The sequence below is a fragment of the Centruroides vittatus genome, unplaced genomic scaffold (assembly GCF_030686945.1).
Source record: "Centruroides vittatus isolate TY-2023 unplaced genomic scaffold, ASM3068694v2 contig_453, whole genome shotgun sequence".
Classification (NCBI taxonomy): Eukaryota; Metazoa; Arthropoda; class Arachnida; order Scorpiones; family Buthidae; genus Centruroides; species Centruroides vittatus.
The window spans coordinates 697,485-711,670 of NW_027122249.1; the positions used below are offsets into that span (position 1 = coordinate 697,485).

Here is a 14,186-nt window from a genome sequence, read left to right on the forward strand (position 1 = left end):
GTACAAACTACGTGGGAAGTATGTTCTCGTAAATATCGCGTTTATAGAAAAGTTATCAAGCTGCAATTTTAAAAATTGTGGACCTATAAATCCCATCTGATGTCTGTTCTCTATTTGTGTTTCTGTCTGTCTTCCTTAATCTTGAGAAAGGTGTTAAATAGATGAAAGTCAAGATCAGGTGTGCTTAGGAGCAGGAGGCCCAGATTAACTATATATGAACTTGTCATGCAAACCAGAAGTAACGTTATGGCATTTCAAAATTTTACCCTGAACGGAGTTAGATAACTGGCACGACTCTATTGCTAACAGAAAACCAATGAAGTACAGGAGCAAGACAGCAGTAAAAGAATTGAAAACATTGTGATGAAAAGTTGCAGCCAGGCATTATGACGATGTCACAATAAATAATCGCTCGTTAGAATTATTTTGAATTATTTTGTTAGGGAAACGCTACACGTGAGCAATATGCCGAGGGAGGTGCATCCTGGAAATACTTATATGGGAAGCTGGACTCTATTTAGGTGATACTAACGTGAAGAAAACCCGGAAAACTTCAAACTGTTTGTCATGCCCAATTCCCTGACTAACTGCCAGAGTTTGGTGGTTTTATGCACTTGGCTACTGGAGAGCGCTTGTTAGAATTCAGAAAGTACCGTTTAGAAATAAAAAACTTGTTGTTAATAAAAAACAAGTTGTTAGATGTGGAAAATTAAATTATTATAGACTTTTCACAGGATAACACTTTCGATTCTGTGCAGTCGACAACATTACCAGCAAACGACGTCAAATAATACGAATTCGTACGTACAGTTTTCTTTATTATTATCTGTATTTTAGACTATTTTCTTGCGATTTACACATAACGAAAGAAGTTTGAAAAAATGTAATTGCGGATTTACATTCTATTCAAATATCCCATTTCCTCATTTACAGGTTTTGCCATCTACTGGCACTACGTGTAAATCAACAAATCGAATGTTTTACATTTTCATAAATTTTTGCCAATAGATGGCGTTACGTGTAAACCAGCAAATGGAATGGGAATAAAAATTAATTGATATACAGAAATACATTAGATATTCTGGAATGGAATGTTGGACATTATCTAAGATGGCAATATACAAATGCACTTGCCGAGTCTCGTAGCAATTAAGACCAACAACCTAGGCAAACAAACATTCAAATAAACATTCTCATATACAGTAATACCTCAGTTTTCATTGACTTCGGTTATCGTCGGTTTCGGATTTCATCGATCTTTATCGCAAAAAATTTGTCTCGGTTTTCGTCGATTGCCTCGGATATTTGTCTGCGTGCCCAAGTGACCTCGCTGCTGATTTTGCGAAAACAAAGGGCGATCCACACGTTTTCCGGCTCAATGTGGCATTATTTTTTGTTCTGCAAGCATTTCCCCGCGACGGCCCACCAGTGGTCATCGTTTCCGTTCCCCGAACACTGGGAGTTCGGTCGTGGGTTTGCACTTTGCCAGGACAGGCTGATCACGTGAAGTTTTCCGGGTTTTCTCCATGTCTGTAACGCCTGAATAGGGACAGTTACGCTTAAACGGACCTCCCGGAAGGCATTATTTCCCTCGATACGACCATCACAATCGCATACAACTATTATTACATGACAATTACGTCACACTTTACCACGGAGCGATATAGGCTAGAATCTCATGACCAACTAACTTCTACAAGACAAGACATTACCTTACGCATCTAGCCAAACGATTGCATTGCTTTCCTTTATATTAGTTTATTTATATTAATTTGTTATTGCTGTTAGTATTTAACGCTATATTAATTCTCTATAAAATGTGTTTTTGGTATGTATTTTGAACTGTTTAGAACGACTTAATTGAATTTACATTGATTCATATGGAAATAATTGCCTCGGCTTTTATCGGTTTCAGATTTTGTCGATTGTTTTCGGACGAATTATCAACAAAAACCGAGGTATTGCTGTATGTATATATATATGTATATATATATATATATATGTATATATATATATATATATATATATACACGTATATTCGTGAATTATTATGAATATTATCTTTATTTATAATTTTAATTTTACCGTTACGAACTAAAATTTGGGGAGAATGGTGGGCCTCATAATATCATTGGAATTATTCACGTGATATATAGGCAATATATGATAAATTTGTTTATTTTCTGTATACTGAAAATGAAATTGAAAGTACATTAGAAAATTTTTCCAAACATGAATCGGAGTGTAAATACAGATGGAATTTATATCTATAATCCAACGAAGTTAGTACTAAACTGGATAGCAATAAGATCCATTCTAGTAAAGAACAGCATTCGAGTTAGCCCTTCCCTCCCAATTCCGTGATAACTGGGGGTTATATAGCCTTACAAAAATCTGGTCCTTGAGGTATAACTTTTCCAAAAATGAATAGACCAGTACATATACATTGTCATGTATAACGTACAGTAGAGCATCGATTATCCGACTCAATTGGGGACTGGGGTTGGTCGGATAACTGAAAAGTCGGATAACCGAAAAATATGAAAAAATACATTATTAGTATAGTGTATTAGGTCTGGCTTAAATACTAGCCTCTCTTTCATGGTCGAGCCAGTGCTGCCAGCTAAAACATGCAAAAATTTAACAAAAATAATATTAAAGTAGCCAAGACATAACCAAATATTGTAGCGCCACATCACTAGCGGACATTTGAATTTGCCGACTGGAACGCGGTCGGTTAACCGATAAGTCGGTTAATCGGGGGTCGGATAATCGATGCTCTACTGTATTTTCGAAATTTGTTTTTGCCGCGAAATTTATTTATAAATATTTATTAATTAGCTAATTAATTGTGCAATTGTTTTTATAGGAATTTTCTTAATCACATCAATTAAATTGTTTAACTTCAACAATTAAACTTGTATTTGGCCAATTTGACACGGGTGGAATGTTTTTAAATGTTATTGGATGTTTTCTATAACATCAGCATGTTTTCTTGTTTTTATTTCGTAGAATTTTTTATATATACCTTTTCTCGGTCCTCCCCGTATATTAATAGCATAAAAATAGCGAAATTTGTCTTATATTTGAATATATATGATAAAATAGTTCACCTACTGCTTTAAGCCCATCGTCCCCAAGGTATGCATGTAAATGACCCGGAAAAGCTGAAATTAGCTGTTCTCAACGTCATTCAGATTGTAAACAATGTAGATTGCATGTGTGAAATTTCAGGGCTTGTAAAATAATAAATATAGCTGCAGGGAAATTTTTCTATCAAAAAAGCAGTTTTTCGATTGATTTTAACATTTTAAATAAAAAAACTAAATTAATTGAAATAAATAAAGCACGGAATTAGTCACGGATGCTTACGTTTGAAAGGGTTAATGAACTTCTCAGAAACGAAACAGTTTTAATCTCTCTACAAAGACGTATAACATAATTTAATAATTTTTTGTGTATGCTGATTATTACTGGTATAAAAGATATAGATGAAAAAGTATTTTGTTATAAAATAATTATAATTATTTTATAACAAAATACTCATATTTAGTACTCATTAATAATGTTACATATATCATTATTGCCTATGTTTTTACTTAAAAAGACAGATTCTATATGCTTACAAGTATGCTTATATTAGACAGCAACGAGAATATTTCCGCGATGTAGTTTGCAGTGCTTGCTCTTTTAGTATACGAATAGCATATAGTTACTTCTATTTGAGAGGAAAATCTTGCAACCTTCAAATGTTTTTGTTAATACTGTCCCTAAAATCACATAATGTTCTGCAAAGGTACTTCTGGTAAAACTACAATATAAAATCTGTTTCGAATCATGAGAAGAACACATTGGAATAGTAGCGGTTTGTAAACATGCAAAATGTCTTGCTGTTCAAGTATTAAAATAACAATAAGTTTTTAAGTGCGTACACAGTAAACACATGCAAAATTAACTAACAGATGAAAACTGTCTGAGCTGAATAATATCCGAGTTAAAAATGTTTTTGTACAGTATTATGGAAACTATTAATGTATTTGGAAGAGCTGGATTTGACAAAATTTTTGAGAGAAAATTTTTCGTCTTTCGAAAGTTAAATTAGTTCAAATCCCAGGGAAAACAAAATTTTCAGTTTAACTACTGGAGGAAGATCACATCTCTCACTCCGGAATCATTTCCATTCCCAGGGAACTCATCGAATGTGCCACCGGAAACTAACTGCGAATATTCACCAATGGTTGAAAATGGTAACGTGGCTAAAAAGAAGGCATCGAATCCCAAAGGGAAACCCTCCATACAAAAGGATTGAATCGATGAGAAGAAGGTCGTCAAGAATCCGAGAGTTCGCTGACCTCCTCCTTTTCAAATGAGTTCTTTATTGCCGTTCGCTGTGACCGCCGTTCGCCGTAGACGCCTTAGCAACGACTATTTGATAGTGAACTGTACCATCAAGGAGCCTAACTCTATCCAACTTAGCTGAAACCTCTCCACCCTGTCATCAGGACGTTTCGCGACTCAAGACTTCGATCAAGGACCGATCAAGGTATTTAGCATCGAGAGTAATAATGTAAGCTCACTCTCAGCTAGGAACGCGCTAATTCCATATCTACTAGTATAAAGTCAAATAGATTATATTACGTTGTATCCGTATTATTTAGTATGTTACGCTACTAGAGCTGATCTATATTGCTGCTATTTAAAAGTTAAACAAAATGTTATTGTTACCATATGTGTAAATATTTTACAGGAATAAACAGACATTAGTTTTTTATAATTGAGTAGTAATATGCACTTCTTTTGGCCGCATTGTCTCTCAGGCCATCTCCATTCCAGACCCCCAGTGTCTACAAAATAACTGTACGTGAAGAATATATGATTATGTCCATTTTTACAAATGTTGGCACATATATACAAAACATGGCTCATTAATTAGTTATGTTTGCTCAGTGCATAGTCTAAGTAGCACTAATCAGGTTGAAACATGCATATGCTGTATGATCACAATTGTACTATATAATTGAAAATGAGCACTGTAATGAGTTTACAATACATGCAAAGAGATATCTGCAATATATTGGTTTTGATTGAAACATAGCGCAGATTAGATGTAAAAGTGGTCATTCGAGTTTTGCATGCTAATAATGTAAAGCCGACCGAAATTCGTGAAAAATTAACGAACAAGCAGGTTGAAAAAAAGGAATTAAAAAATTTTTTTGAAATCAAAACATTTGATTTCAAAAATTTCGATTTCGAATTCATCGAAAACATTTTCGATTTCAAAAAAATTTGAAATCAAAAATGTTTTGATTTCAAATTTCGTGTTTCTGAAACTAGACATTAGTCTAGTTTCAGAAAAGAAAATTCTTGTATATCAATATTCCACTCTTATCATAATTTTTTCTAGTTTGCATTTTTTTGAGTAGAAGAGTTGATATCGATATCGATGAAGTTTAAGAAGTTATGTATAACTTAGAAATTTGGAGTACACTGTACTTGAAAAAATGGTTAATGTTACCTTAGGATCCAAAATGGCGGCCGGGGAAATTTTTCCCTACTTCGGACACTGCGACGGGGAAAAATTTTTCCCTAGAGTCGAGACGTCGACGACGTGGGGATTTTTTCCCCCTTCGGTTTCTACCCTGCGTTCGACGTTGCCGAGCATCCTGTAACCTCGAAACAGAGACGGTAGTGTGTAAATTTGCGACGGTAGAGGGAGCCTTTTCGTGACGTCGTGCGAGAGTAAAATCGGCGGGAAATTCGTAGGGGTGTTACGAACGAATATGCAAATGCATGATCTGCGACGTGATTTCTGTTCATTTCTGGGCAATTTTATGCAAATCGACTAGTTGCCTGTTGGAATCGTTTACTGCTGTGTTGCGACGAATTGGATTAATTGCTGTGTTTTTTTTTCGTAACGATATTTCATTTGCACACAAATTGCTATCGGTGAATATTTATTATTATTAATTCCTCCAGTATTAGTAAGTATTGTTATTTCTTTTATTACAATTTAATCCTAAAAGTTAGAAACCAAGTAATCAGAAATTAAGGAAAGACCGTGTTTTTTTCCTCCCTTTACCTCCCCGCGTTTTAGTTTATTGCCAATTGTTCGATAATGACTAGTTTTGCCGATTTGAGTTGCAACGACGAATTTTGGTCGAGATGCACTTCCCGTGATTTCTACAAGTTAATGTAAGACGACTTTTCGGAGCTTGGTTTGCCTCCCCGTATCGATAACGCATCGAATTTTGCTGTAAAATTAAGCATACAGCCGACCGAGTCCGTTTGCATTCATTGCGATGAAGATAAGAAATGCTTCATATGTCAGGTGAACGACAGATCAGAAAACACTGTAAATTGGATCGTTTGTAAATACGTGAATTCCGGCAGTACGATAATAACGGACGAATGGAAAGGATATATGCACATTGACGACATAGAAGGAGTAGCGGTCGAACATAGAACAGTCAACCATTCGAAAAATTTCGTCGACCCCCAAAGAGGAGATCATACTCAGAATATCGAATAATCGAAAAGTGAGTAAAAAACTCCTCTTTTTTGTTGTTTGTTTATTGTTTATTTCGGTTAAAAAATCCGCGGAGTCTGCAGAGAAATTCAAGATGGCGGCCGGAACCGCGGCCATCTTGAATGCAGGGAAAAAGTTTTTCCCCTGTCGCAGTGTCCGAAGTAGGGAAAAATTTCCCCGGCCGCCATTTTGGATCCTAGGGTAACATTAACCGAAAAAATTATAGAAAATATTTTTAATGGCTGGGATAAATACATAAATTACCCGTGATTAAAATAAAAAGTAGCACACATTGCAGGCTTTATTTGTTGCATATCACGTTGCTGTTACAAAATAAATTGTATGTGATTTGTAAATACACCTCAGTAACATATCACACATACATGTTTATTTTTTAAATTTATTTTACAGAAATTTAAATATATAAAATTATGTAAACTTACTTTCAACGAATGGTGAGCATTGTTAGGTAAAAGGTCATCTACGATATTCATATCTTTGGAAAATCGATTTAAAATTTTTCCTAGAAAATATCAAAATAATAAATATTATTTAAATTGAAATCAGGTACATAATATCTAATTACTGAAAACTGCTTTCTTTCTTATTATAAATTTTTCTTGCGTTTTAACACAAATCACAAATCTTTGTATTATCTTCTGCTTTTTCATATTATACCAAAAAGAAATAAGTAATGTGTCTGTTTTTCATGGCCAAATTACATTCTTGGTGATCGTGAAACAATATATTAAGGTTTTTACACCTTATGTACCTAATTTACAATTTTTTACTCTATTAGTTGAGTGAACAGCGATTATTTTTTAATAGCGAAAAATTTATCATAACGTTTCTTAAAACTCTAAAAATTTTAAATAAGGAAAAAACGGAAATTTAATACTTTCAGCATCTCATGAAAAACATTTCATTTTCAAATCTTATTGAGCATTCATCCACTTATATTCTTTCACTTATAAAAGAATTAAGTCCATAATTTTACATACCAACAGGATTGTTATCCAAAAACGAAATTGGAGTTCGAACAATACATTGGAACATGTTCCTGTGCAGCTCGAAAGATGCAGCGATGAAAAAATTATACAATAATAATCCAGAAAGCACCATCGTAAAAAATACTGCACATATTAGTCCAAAGTAAATATATACGTTGTATTCTTCACTATAAAATAAATTTTTGTCTTCACTATTGTTAAATATTCTTGACTTGAACGTCACATTTTCAACATTATCTACATTTTCTGTATAGATACGTTTGTTATGCAACCTGAAAATTACACAAAAAAATTGTTAATTTTCTGAATTATTTAATATTTGTTCGACAAGAAGAAATACAATAAAATTACTTAAATTTGTTGAATAAAAGCAACACCAATAAGTGATGTTAAAACATAAAATGGGCAATTCGTAGCACATCTTCAATGCATGAAATTATATCAATGCAAATTTAAGCTAAATTCTTATAATTCATCGTTGAATGTAGAATTGTGAACATTATTGCTGTTTCTTACGTTGTGGGAGAAGCTATCGCAGATCAATTTCACTGGAAACATTCGGAAATAGTAGCACTATTGACATTTTGTGATTTCGCTTAGAAAGCAGACATTGAAGTCTATTATCTTTAGTTAGAATTACAGTCTATTATCTACAAATCTTCAGTCAGAAACAACATCATGTGATTCAGATATCTTTTTGTAATGTTGTTACAGCACTCTCCAAATCTCAATGAAGCAATGCAGCCAATATGCGATTATTATTGACTTACTTTGAAAAGAAATATTTTAAATATATTCCAAAATATTTTCTGATTTTCACTTTAGAATTCGTATGTTTAAAATTACTACATTGAATGAATTAAATTGTATTAATTCATTAATATTTTAGTCTTTTTCAAATTTTATTCGATTTGGATCGTTATATCTGTATAAGACTACATAACAAAAACTACAGGAGATGCTCCTCAAAAAAACTTTCTATGATAAACTTGCCTGAATGTAAGTACAGTCGACTCTGCATAAGTCGTCACCCGGATAAGGGCTGTTTCACACTATAACCGACTCGACCGACCGATCCTATAATCGGACAGACTAGTAGTAAAAGCATTTCACACTGAGTACGATTATATGTCGGTGGCCGACTCGTAAGGACCAATCGGAACGCGTGTTACAAATCAAAACACTAGCCAATCAAGCTAAGTTTTTCAATTTAAACAGAAAACATGGCCGTCATAGAAAGTGATCGTGCATTTCGAATTGTTTTAAAACATATTTCATTCGTATTCAGAAATTGTAGTTCTGAATGTTACAATTTATCGTCAGGCCATATCTTTGGCAACAATATCTATTGGAATGTTTTATAGTCAATCACGTACCTTCAACGTTTAGTTTATTGGAAATCTTCGTCCAAGAATTATTTTTTTTAATGTTGTCTTTATAATCCGTTCGCCGAATATCATAAAGCCACGGATATATACGTCATTTATTAAAGCTTCCGAGAAAACTGTACCTTCCGCCATTTTCTAACTTCGGATAAATCTAAACTCTGATTGGTTATAGCTTCGAAGCTCTCATTTGCTGTAGCTCACCGACTGCTCTGACCCGACTACAAATAACTTTTTAAACTGTCTGACTGGAACGACTGGTTCGGTCTGCCGACTGCTGTTGCCATGGCAACACGACTTGGAGTTGGTCCAGTTGGTCATAGTGTGAAACAGCCCTAACTCGACATAATCGGTTAAGTAGTCAGTTTTCTGTGGTCCCGGCCGACTTACATAGGCATTAATGTTAAAATACTCCGGATTTCTCGACACCGTTTAATTCGTTACTACTGGATAAGTCGACATACTTTTGCTGTCCCATACTCTGATAAGTCGTCATCCCCTCCCGAAAAAATGAATTCCCTCCGCACGTGTGGTGCGAACTCATTTTTTTCAGGAGGGAAGTCGATTTATTTATTAATATATAATTAATATATTTAATAATATAATAATATATTAATATTAATAATATATATATATATATATAAACATATTAATAAAAATGCCTTAACATTTTATGTATTTTTATGTATAAAATAATAATAGATAAACAAAAAGAAAATATACAATCTACATCAACGTCACACCAGAATCCAATTTTGCATTTTCTCACGTCAGAGGCATTAAGAATCCTTAGACGTTACTTGCCAACAATTGACAATTGCGAAGATGATGTTTTAAAGGCGTTCGTGATCGTTGAAAAAGAAAGTCGAGACAGTTAAGTGCTCAAAACAAACAACACTAAACGAATTTTTCAGTTTCTCATCTAGTATACAGAGTAATTGTAAACGGAGGACACAATGTATTGTAAGCCTGAATTACTGTATTTTATTAATTGTAGTTTTGTGGTTTTTTTCCAACTTCGCTTTAGTCTTCACATCGGATAACTCGACACATTTCTACTTCCCCTTGGGGTGTCGACTTATGCGGACTCGACTGTATTTGCAATGTTAATAAAACCCATAAAACTTTGTGTTGACAAGGTGTCGTTGAAGCACGAACTCATAACCATCAACTAGTGTTACACTGGTTTTATACACTCGGCCTCAGTTGGGCTGTAAATTTTATGAGACATGTTTTTGAAAAGTGAAGCATGATGCACTTGTCGATTCATGTACCCACTATTATTATTAATTTTCTACTCATCTATCTCACTGACGAAACAGTGTCTGATGAGAATTGTGGGTACACAAACCCCACACTGGTATCAAAGAAGGATGTAAATTTCCCATAAGCTGTAAAGAAAACAAACATTTTTTGGTTAAACTCAATAAGAAGTTATCTTCACATGGAGGTTAGATTGAAAAAGAAAAGATGCTGGAAGCAATAAAACTAGCAAATTTTCAATGATGCTAATATGATTGAGACAACCAGAAAATTCACTCGTACTAGGCAAAATAGGCAGCATGTTTCTATTAACACCCTAATTTTCGGGAGGGTTGGCTTTTCTGTGGGAAAAGACATTTTTCCAATCGTTAGACAAAAATATTTAAGTGGCAAATAACAATGACAAATAACAATGTTTACGAGTTTCAAAATCGGAACTAACGTGTATAGCTAGACATTTTGTATGGTGTAGACACATACGATTACTTTAAGAAATTGATATTGAAAAGGTTTGAGAGGAAACAATATTTGTTTACGGAAACAATGAAATCATACAGACTTACAGGGTCAAATTGCAAACATTAGAATTAGAAATGGCCGAACAACAGACAAGAAATAATGCTGATAAGGCAAAAATAATTCATCGATGCACATGAAAAGAATTGGTCAAAAGGATGAAGATGCAGGCTCTTGATCCCTGGTTGGCTACACGATATAATAAAAAGACAAGTGATATCCCATGAACTCGATACATTTTCTCAGGAATATCAAACAACAATGCTGTAAGACTAATATATATATTTTTTCGTTTAGCAATAGATAAGAGATAAATGATGATGCTTTTGTCATAGAAACTAACACAGAAAGTAGGTAGAATGCGGTTTGACAAAAGGTAGATGAAAGTGCTGTTTTAAAGTGTTACTGGACATAGAATAAAACTTGCTGAATGCTCGAGTTTCGATTCAACAATGCGCCTTTACAGTTGACATCGGGCCATTACAGTTTTCCGTATTCATGCTGTATGGTAGATGATCAAATAATTGTTTTTATTTAACTCTTTCTGTCCAATTTACACTAAAAGAGCATCTTTTAGCAAGCCCATCGGATAGGCCCAATATGGGGGTGATTGCGTGGGGAGGAACAGGACCAGACATATCCGGACAGACAAGCCCGTTAAAAGTTCTTGGGGATTTTTCGACCCTGTCCGGTTCGATCCCAGGAACTCCAGAGCGGTAGGCAGCCACCTTGACCTCTCGGCCATCCGGCCGCTTATCAAATAATTGGTAGTTTTTTAGGGCAAAATATAATTTAATGCATATGTTAATGATATGAATTTCAAGGGAAAAGGCAATACAGGTACTTAACAACAAATGAGAGATAGACTTTTAGAATATTCTTGATCAGATGAGTTGGTGAAGCTCGTCGAATTGAAATAAAAAAAAGGGAAAGAAAAAAACACTTTCAAATCTAATGATAAAAGTTGGAAAACCTGTTCAACACGTTTTGCAGAAGCAGGTTTTATTCCTTTAATGTCAATTCAAATTTTTAAGACATGAGGATTCTGACGAAATGAGATCAGACCAGATACGATAAAAAGTGTTTTAGTCCTTCTGATCCTAAAAAATATGCTTGATATCTAATCCGTCTTAAAACTCATATGATGGTAAAAGGGGCACATAAAGTCATAATTGTAAATTACAAAACCATCATCGAACTTATCAAAAAATGATACCAAGTTTTAGTAGGATGAAGAGCATAAGCACAGTTTTAAATAACCAACAGAAATTGTTACATTTTTTAGATTACATAATTTTTTAAATTACTTGATATAATTGAACTAAAAAGTCCCAAACTGTCTGAAACATTTTATCATGCTGAAATAAATACAACATAAATAATGTAATGTTTCTTCATGAAACTTGTATTTAAAATACTTTTTACATGAATAAACTTACATTCATAAAAAATTACCATACCATTTCACTAGCCAATAGTCGCTGATATTAGAAACGGATTGTGCTACAATTAGTGCAATTAATAAGCAAATCTTGAAGAACAAACTTGATCCAGCATTCAAATATTCTTTATAGACTGAAATTGCTATTGTTCCAACTTCTCCATCCTTAAATGGTAATTTTTTATTTTCATTTTCCTACAGAAAATATTTATAAAAATTATATAAAATATTCGTTGAACTATGTTTAAATCTATTAGAAAATATTTTAATGTGCATTTTAGAAATAAAAAATTTACTCAGTATTCTCTTGAATATTTGTAGTTATATGGTAATAATATGAAAAAAACGAAAAATAATAAAAAAATTTATCACAAAATATAATCAGTGATAATTGAAGAAAATAAACACAGTTGAATTATTTTTCAGTAGAAGTACAGAAGAACTTCCCATCTCAAATTCTCTTGTCAAGTCACTCTTTACGTTGAAAGGAATTGCTGATCATGACAAACAGCCTGCATATTATAACGTAATATTTACTAGTAAAATTGAATAAATTGCAATGTAGCTGAATACTATACCTCGTTAAGTGAAACATAGTAAGTCCGAATCGACCTATTTACTTTTTGAATGTTATCTGCTGACTTCCAGATGTAGTTTTAATGCAGACAGAAAATTCGAAATTATCTGTCAATGCTTACTGGTACAGTGGTATTTATTCTGCTTTATCAGAGAATGTGCTGTTTAAGCTGCAGGTTTAGTGAAGCACCCACAAATATATAAATGTCAAAATTTTATGCAAAGTATTATCCAAAATTAAAGAGAAAATTTCGTGTTATTACTAAACTGATGATATTTACTTATTATTATATAAATATAATATTAAATACTATTAACTTATATCTTAATTAAAATGATATTCACTAGCAAAAAAACAATATAATCTAAATTACTCTTTCTTGCGATAAATATCCCAGGATTGTACAATTAGGAGTTGTTTTATTTAAATAATCCTAAAAATTTTATTTTACTGAAGCTGGAAATCAAAACTATATGTACAATCAAATCTCGTTTTTTTTGTAGACATAATCTATTTTTAAAAGTTGTCAGAAAGCAGATTTCTTCTAAAATCGAAACGAATTTTTCCCCAAAAAACATAAAATGATTTAATTTATTGCTCACTCCTCGAAGTAAATCTTTATATTTTTCCAGCACAAGTGAAAAAACTGGAATAGTGCTAAATGTGACTTTTCGAGGTTTTTTGCTAAATTACACGTTTTAAGGCCTCTTGAGGCCTTAAAACGTGTAATTTAAGGAAGAAAGTAAAAAAGAAGTAAAACCCAAGAAATTAAAAAAACGGCGAAAAAGTTCTATGGATAGGAATGTGTATGTACTGTACAGTACATATACGTACACTATATTATCAGAAATGACTGGAAACACAAAGCAGTTTGTTGAAATGGAGTTCAATTACAACCAGTAGGCCTGCACTGTAGGCCTGCTATTCGTTGCTAACACTGCCATTAGTTTTCGCTGGTAGACTTTTAACAAAATTTCTGCAAGTACCTTCAGGTATTTTGTGCAATTCTTCCTGTAAAGTGATGAATTCCTTAGTGTGTTTTGTAAACGATTTGGTCTGGCTTGCAACCGGCGCTCGAACTTCTTCAAAAGTGTTCAAATCGATTGACATTTGGACTGTGGACCGGCCAGTCGAGTTTATTTACTTCAATTTCTCAAACCACTGAGTTATGAACTTGACTTTTTGAACCGGTGCATTATCTTGCTGAAAGAGAGATGGGCCGATTCCAAATTGTTGCCACAGAGTAAGCATAGCATAATTCTATCTTGAGGAAACCGTGTTTTGTATTTTCGTTTCTTTTCTTTTCTTTCGAAGACACAATGTAGTGACGTAAACTTAAACACTGGGCGAATTTTTCATCCTTTTTATTCGGTTGGAACGCTTTTTTATTACATAACGCGTTTCGGGCCGATGCCCCTCTTCAGCCAACTAAACATTAAAAAGTGAGAGATGACTATATACAAATATT

The 14,186-nt window shown here is 33.4% G+C and overlaps 1 protein-coding gene across 1 annotated transcript in view; it reads right to left on the reverse strand.

Annotated features, from left to right (window-relative positions):
- Window positions 1-14,186, reverse strand: part of LOC136977324 (ATP-binding cassette sub-family C member 4-like) — a 78,368-nt gene that overhangs the window by 12,912 nt on the left and 51,270 nt on the right. The window contains exons 16-18 of the mRNA XM_067272792.1: window positions 12,161-12,336; window positions 7,528-7,808; window positions 6,970-7,049 (exon numbers count right to left, since the gene is read on the reverse strand). Coding sequence (XP_067128893.1) covers window positions 6,970-7,049; window positions 7,528-7,808; window positions 12,161-12,336 — 537 coding nt within the window. The remainder of the gene's footprint in view (window positions 1-6,969; window positions 7,050-7,527; window positions 7,809-12,160; window positions 12,337-14,186) is intronic.